We start from the raw sequence: 5,616 nt of genomic DNA on the forward strand, positions 1-5,616 counted from the left end.
ATAACCTTAATGGAAGGAAATATCCTAAGATCTTATCGTAGACCCTCTGCTCTCGCCTATAATAGGACAGGACCTCTAGGGTTGAGAGAGCGTTGGCACGTTATGTACAGATGCAGCTCTCCATTGAGGAATTTCAGTTTCTCTCCCCAAAAACCCTTTCTCCCAAAAATCCATCAATCTCATAAATGATCTATTCCTTGCACTCCTTGCAGATTCCGCAGCGGATTTGGATTAAAGACGGTACCTATAGCAATCTTGGATCAAAAACGATACTTAGCAGATCAGACGAGATCTCTGAACAAATAACATCAAAAGGTACGCATCGTAATAATTAGATCTATCCATTTGATTCTGATCCTAGCATAAAAGTTATCTCCGTATTTTTTATATGACATAATTATAGATTTTATGCTTACACCTCTCACCCACACAGTAACTTATTTTGATGATCTTATCAATCTCTTGAACACTACTGCATGCCCTAAGTACTTAATAATGGTCCCAGTGATCATAATTCAGCCATTTGTTACTTCAACACTCACAAGAGAGAATCACAAGCCCCATGCCAATCTCCAGCTTACTACATGATTCTAATAAAGAATTAACGAGGTTACACCATCACTACAAGACTCTCTCTTTATGATACAACATTCTCAAAAAAAAAAAAAAACTTGATTTGTACTCTTAGTCTGATTTCAGAGAACAATAATCCAAGTGTTACGATCATATCTGTACTTCTATATCTTCTTGTAATTCTTCCAACACTAAAGAAAGAAAATAACACGGGTTATCTGCACAAAATATAAAAAGAATAGCCTTTTGCAGCTCAGATCTTTGACCATGCTCGTGTCATAACCTACAACACTAGTTTATCTGCAGTGCAATGAGTGTCCCCAACTTGTAAAATATGAAAAAGAATTGGCCAGTTATTACTGTTTGTCCCCACCTCAAACTGCAAAATTCCCATGTTCCTTCACAGAGAATATATAAAGAAGAAGTGATAGAAGCTGCCAAAAAATTTAACCTGTGAATTTGATAGTCCACTGTTGCCATGTCAGTGTTAGTCAGCGACTGTCAGGAACTCCTTGTTCCATGTGGACCTTGCAGTCGTTATGTTGACCGAGAAAACTACATAGGGTAAGTGTAGCTTTTCTTCTGCTGGTTATTCTTTTGACTGTTGAAATCTATCGTGGTCTGTCAAGAATTATGAGGGTTGAATGCACCCAACCTGTTGGTACACAAAGCAACACGAAAATTATTAGACGTATTGATACTATACAGTTCAAACATAAGTTGTCAAAAGAGTATCCATCTTTGCCTTCGATTAGTCTTCACGGGAAGTCTCTTCTTCCATCAGTCTGTGTTGTCAACATATTGAAAGAAATCAGTTGGGAGTTCAAATACCACAAAGCACGAGACATATGAATGTAAATTAGTGTAACTTCATAAATTCTTTGAAGTCTAATGTGTAAAGTAGGATGAAACTATAGGTTTTCATGCTCTTTTCATTAATGTATCTCCATTCCAATTTATATGGACAAATAGGAATGATGGGAATTCATTACACTTACCAGAAGACCACAGCAAAATGTTGCTGACTTTTGATTCAGTGATCCAGGTTTACTATCAGTCTTCCACAAGCAAATACGTCTATGAACTGTGACAACAGAGAACTTGCTTAGTATTTCTTTCTAGTCACTGGAAACATGCACATGACCGCAAGCATACCTTGGTTTGATTGCAGAGATTGTTCTCTAGGAACTCTGGATGGATAGAGCTTAGAGCATCTGACCGCTTGCAATCTTTAAAAGAAACCGAGATCTGTGTAACCATTTGAGAAGGGCAAAAGCTCTTCGATGTCTACTTGAGAGCCAGCGCAATCCATGTTCTGTATTCGGCGGTGATTAATCGACTCGACTTCTGCTGTAAAAATGCTAGAAACAGGTCTATGATCAGAGAACCTGGACTCGCCACGAACGTAGGAGAGCTGGTTGAGGCCTCTTCCATACCATAAGATGCGATCGCACCTGATCCGTGAAACAATTTGATCAGCTTCACATATCAGATCAATGCATTCTAAGCTACTGTAGTGAAAATTGTTTGTTCTTAAATGATACCATGCAGGCGTTCGACGCTTCTCTTTGAGGTTCATGTCATCTCCAGCGTAGCGGTCCGAGTTGTTTGAATACTTGTATGTGGGAGGGAAGTATATTCTTCCTTCGTTCCATCCCCGGAAGACGCGGCCACACCTCCTTTCTATCCGAAGCTGCTTCAGAGAAAGAGCAGAATGAGCCACCAGAAAGTGTTCCTCGTGATCACATGAAATCTTCGCTAAGAAGCACGACTCTACCTGGTCTTTTTCCAGCAGTGCTTTCCAGTTACGCATTTCGACAAGTACCTTGGCCGCGCGATACGAAAGAGCAACGCGGTAATTTAGATCTCCAAGCCAAATTATTCGACTACTAGGGAGAAGAGCAAACGGCAAACATGAGAGCCATTAGCGGAACGTAGTCGGGTGTTCACTTCGCCAAGCAAATGGCAAACAGGCTTACTCATGCTGAAGGATGGTCTCAGGTGACCTGTCACCATGAACCGTAGGGAACCTGGTCTTTCTCAGGATCTCCATCACATCAGAGTTCCTCCGCAGCTCATCTCCATCCTTCTGCCCAGAAGTCAAATGGCTGCAGATGAAGCAGAAGCTTGTTTGGTGCAAACACATGCTAATCGAAATCGAACCCTGGAAGAAACAAGTTTAACAATCCTCCAAGTGATGTGGTTCTCGTGTTGCGGCCGGTAGCAGCATTAAGGAATTGACTGCATTGAAGCTAGAGACAGCAAGAGACATGCAACTAAATCTTACCTTGTTCCCAAGATAACCCATCAAACCTCTACCAACACAGGAGACCTTTAGGTTCCTTATGCTCTCTCTTATATCTCCTCTCACCCATACAGTGAGAAATATCCCCACCATCTGCTTGCTTGCCACCAAACAATACCTGGTCGAGAGGTGAAATCCTTCTTCCAGTTGAGTTCTTGCTGGAAAGCAAATGCTCAAATAGTTCTGAGGTATTTATTTTTACCTTGGATGTCCTGGTCTATCTCGCCCCTCCATGGATGAGGAAGCTGCGTGGCCATACGACATGGGCGAGTAGTGTGCTGCCATGCTAGGGGAGTAATCTCCACTGATGTTGTCGTCGTCGTCGTCGGAGCCACCCCATCGATAGCTGGGGTCGTAATCACTTGGCCTGTTTGCGAAAATGACACGCTCGCAGATGCTGTGCCGGCGATCTAACCGGGGCTGCGGGGCCAAGACGTCCCCGTCGATCCTCAAACTACGGCTCAAGGACTGGAACGAGCGGCGGTGGAGCAAATGCTGGTGTCTCGACGTCGTCGCGCCTTCGAAGTCGTCGTCCAACTCCATGATTGGGTTTGGGACAGGGGAGGGTGTCTGGTAGCTGCTGCTGCTGCCATTGCCGGGAAGACCGTCGAGGGTCTTCCTAATGAGAGCAACCCATTTCCTTGCAGGAGCATTGTCTTCTGCCCCCAAAACATTTCCCGCATTGAGAGGAACAACTTCCTGAAATCTGAGAGACCAAAACAGGCAACTTCACATCACAGACGCTTCGAGGAAGATGCACGAAGGTGAGGCACGTACCCCAGGACGTATATGTCTGCAGCAGGTGAGGCTTGGAGCCAATCATCAAGATTCAGACTACCTTTTGGGGAGTTCCCACCTACATTCCATGTTGCAACGAAGATCCTAGCCCAAGAAATCGAGTGGTAAGCGGCTCAAGGCAGCTAAGAAGTGGAATGGATGGGTGATTGGTTGGTTGTTGTTTGAAGGTACCTGTAGTGCTGGGTTTCGGTGACTTCAGCTGCAACAAGATCGATCTTTCCTCGTCGAACTTGATCGGACTTCTTCCTGGACAATCTCTCTGATGACACAAATTGAAGTTTGTGTGAGGAATAGGAACAATTCAGAGAGGGAAGGGAAAGAGAAGGAAGACATGGTCCAAAGCTGCAAGGCTGGGAGGATGCACTGTTTAACCTGTTTTGCTTTGCTTGACAGAGTAAGCTTCTGTCCCTGTGATGCTGACCCGCCATTCCTCATCGCCTCCTGAAAAGAACACGCACACACTTTAAGAAGAACAAGGAATCCAGGCTGTGTTCTGCATTAATGGGCATCAGACCCATGACTTGTTTCACAGTGTTGAAGGGGAAGCAGTTGGTCCTCAGCAGATGCTGAGGAGAGAAGAGAAGGGAGCTTTGACAAGGAAGAAAAAGGGATGTGGAAGACAAAACAGCACCACAAGCAATGAACATGATAGCAGAAGTAAGGGTGACATAAGCATCTCTACCTCTACTGACATAATCTGAATGGAAGTCGTCAGCTTTGTTCTTGATGTTGAACCATCTTACAAGGGACTTGGACCATGAGAGCTGCTCTCAAACAGATGAAAGAAGGAGAAAAAGAAGGCAAGCATTAGTAATCCACGAAGCTCAGTGGCACTTGACTGTAAGAGAACAACAGGTCTACTCAGAGCATCTGTAAGCAAAAACCTTGCTTTTCTTCGAAGTCCCATCTTTCATGGTTTCAGATGCCCTCATAGAGCTGAATAAACGGTCGTCTTCAGATCTCCAGGCAATGAAAGGGAATGGAAACAGTTGGTGTTTCTGGTTTCCATACTGTTCCCTCCTCCTGGAGAAGAACAAGATGCAGAGAACCAGAGAGCAGAGTAGATATTTTTATGGAAAACAAAGATACAGATCCTTTACTTCACTTACTAATCTACTAGGAAGTTAATTTTGCTATCTAACAAGATCAAAAGGAACTGGAGAGAGTCACTGCCAGATTCTCTTCAGAAAAAGGAAGCTGTGATCTTTGTTCCCCTCTCTAGATGGGTTTTGATGTGGAGGATTGCTGACTGAAACAAGAAGTGGGAACCATAGAGTTCAAATGCAAGGAAGTGAAAAAGATTGGATCTTGGAGAAGAAGAAGAGTGCAGGCACGCACCTTTGAGAAGGTAGGAAGGGATGGTGTGTGAGGAGAATGGAGGGAGAGACTGGGGGCATGCTCTCCTTCAAATCCTTGTGCCTAGGAGTTGATTAAAGTATCCAGTTTTAAGAGAATAAAGTGCATATAGAGGCCCCCCATCTCCCTCTCTCTCGCTCTCTCCCTTCTCTCATGTCTTTTTCCTCCAAAATCCAAGACAAAACCATAACAGGGGAATGGAAGCAAAAATGTTGTTATCAAGCAAGAAAATCTAAGATGGAAACTAATGAGAGAACAAATGAAAAGAAGAGCCGCCAGACCCCACACACCATTTAGAGTCTTCCCCCTCACAACGGCCCCTTTTCAGTATGGCGTACACCCCCTCCTCTCCTTGATCCTTCCCATGAGGCAGGTGTAGGGAAGGAAAGAAATAAAACGATAAAAACATCTAATGAAAATGACACAGAAGGATGCAGAAAGAGAGAGAGAGAGAGAGAGAGAGAGAGAGAGAGAGAGATTTTGTTCAACTTTGAAAATGTCGAGTTTTTCCGGGTCGTGATGTGTATGTTTGCATGGGGAGAGACATACTTTTCAGACAATTTTTCTTTCTGTTTCTTTTGATA

General features: G+C 43.8%; 1 protein-coding gene across 1 annotated transcript; it reads right to left on the minus strand.

The window, feature by feature from the left end:
• Positions 1–491: 491 nt before the first annotated feature.
• On the minus strand, positions 492–4,867 carry LOC103978327 (type IV inositol polyphosphate 5-phosphatase 7-like). Its single transcript, XM_065149850.1, has 14 exons — positions 4,561–4,867; positions 4,359–4,440; positions 4,049–4,117; positions 3,848–3,935; positions 3,656–3,760; positions 3,081–3,584; positions 2,861–2,996; positions 2,553–2,737; positions 2,351–2,459; positions 2,118–2,266; positions 1,729–2,027; positions 1,572–1,657; positions 1,319–1,358; positions 492–1,228 (listed from the first exon to the last, which is right to left on the minus strand). The coding sequence occupies exons 1-11, from the start codon at positions 4,606–4,608 to the stop codon at positions 1,805–1,807; spliced, it is 1,698 nt and encodes a 565-aa protein (XP_065005922.1). The 5' UTR covers positions 4,609–4,867; the 3' UTR covers positions 492–1,228; positions 1,319–1,358; positions 1,572–1,657; positions 1,729–1,804.
• Positions 4,868–5,616: the final 749 nt, after the last annotated feature.

The sequence above is a fragment of the Musa acuminata genome, chromosome BXJ1-3 (assembly GCF_036884655.1).
Source record: "Musa acuminata AAA Group cultivar baxijiao chromosome BXJ1-3, Cavendish_Baxijiao_AAA, whole genome shotgun sequence".
Lineage (NCBI taxonomy): Eukaryota > Viridiplantae > Streptophyta > Magnoliopsida > Zingiberales > Musaceae > Musa > Musa acuminata.

Excerpts from the sequence above, each read along its gene's own strand:
- LOC103978327 (XM_065149850.1), bottom strand. The coding sequence starts at position 4,608 with ATGAGGGCATCTGAAACCATGAAAGATGGGACTTCGAAGAAAAGCAAG. Across the intron at positions 3,585-3,655 it reads GCAGACATATACGTCCTGGG|ATTTCAGGAAGTTGTTCCTC; the intron begins GTACGTGCCTCA and ends TTGGTCTCTCAG. Across the intron at positions 2,997-3,080 it reads GATAGACCAGGACATCCAAG|GTATTGTTTGGTGGCAAGCA; the intron begins GTAAAAATAAAT and ends CCTCTCGACCAG.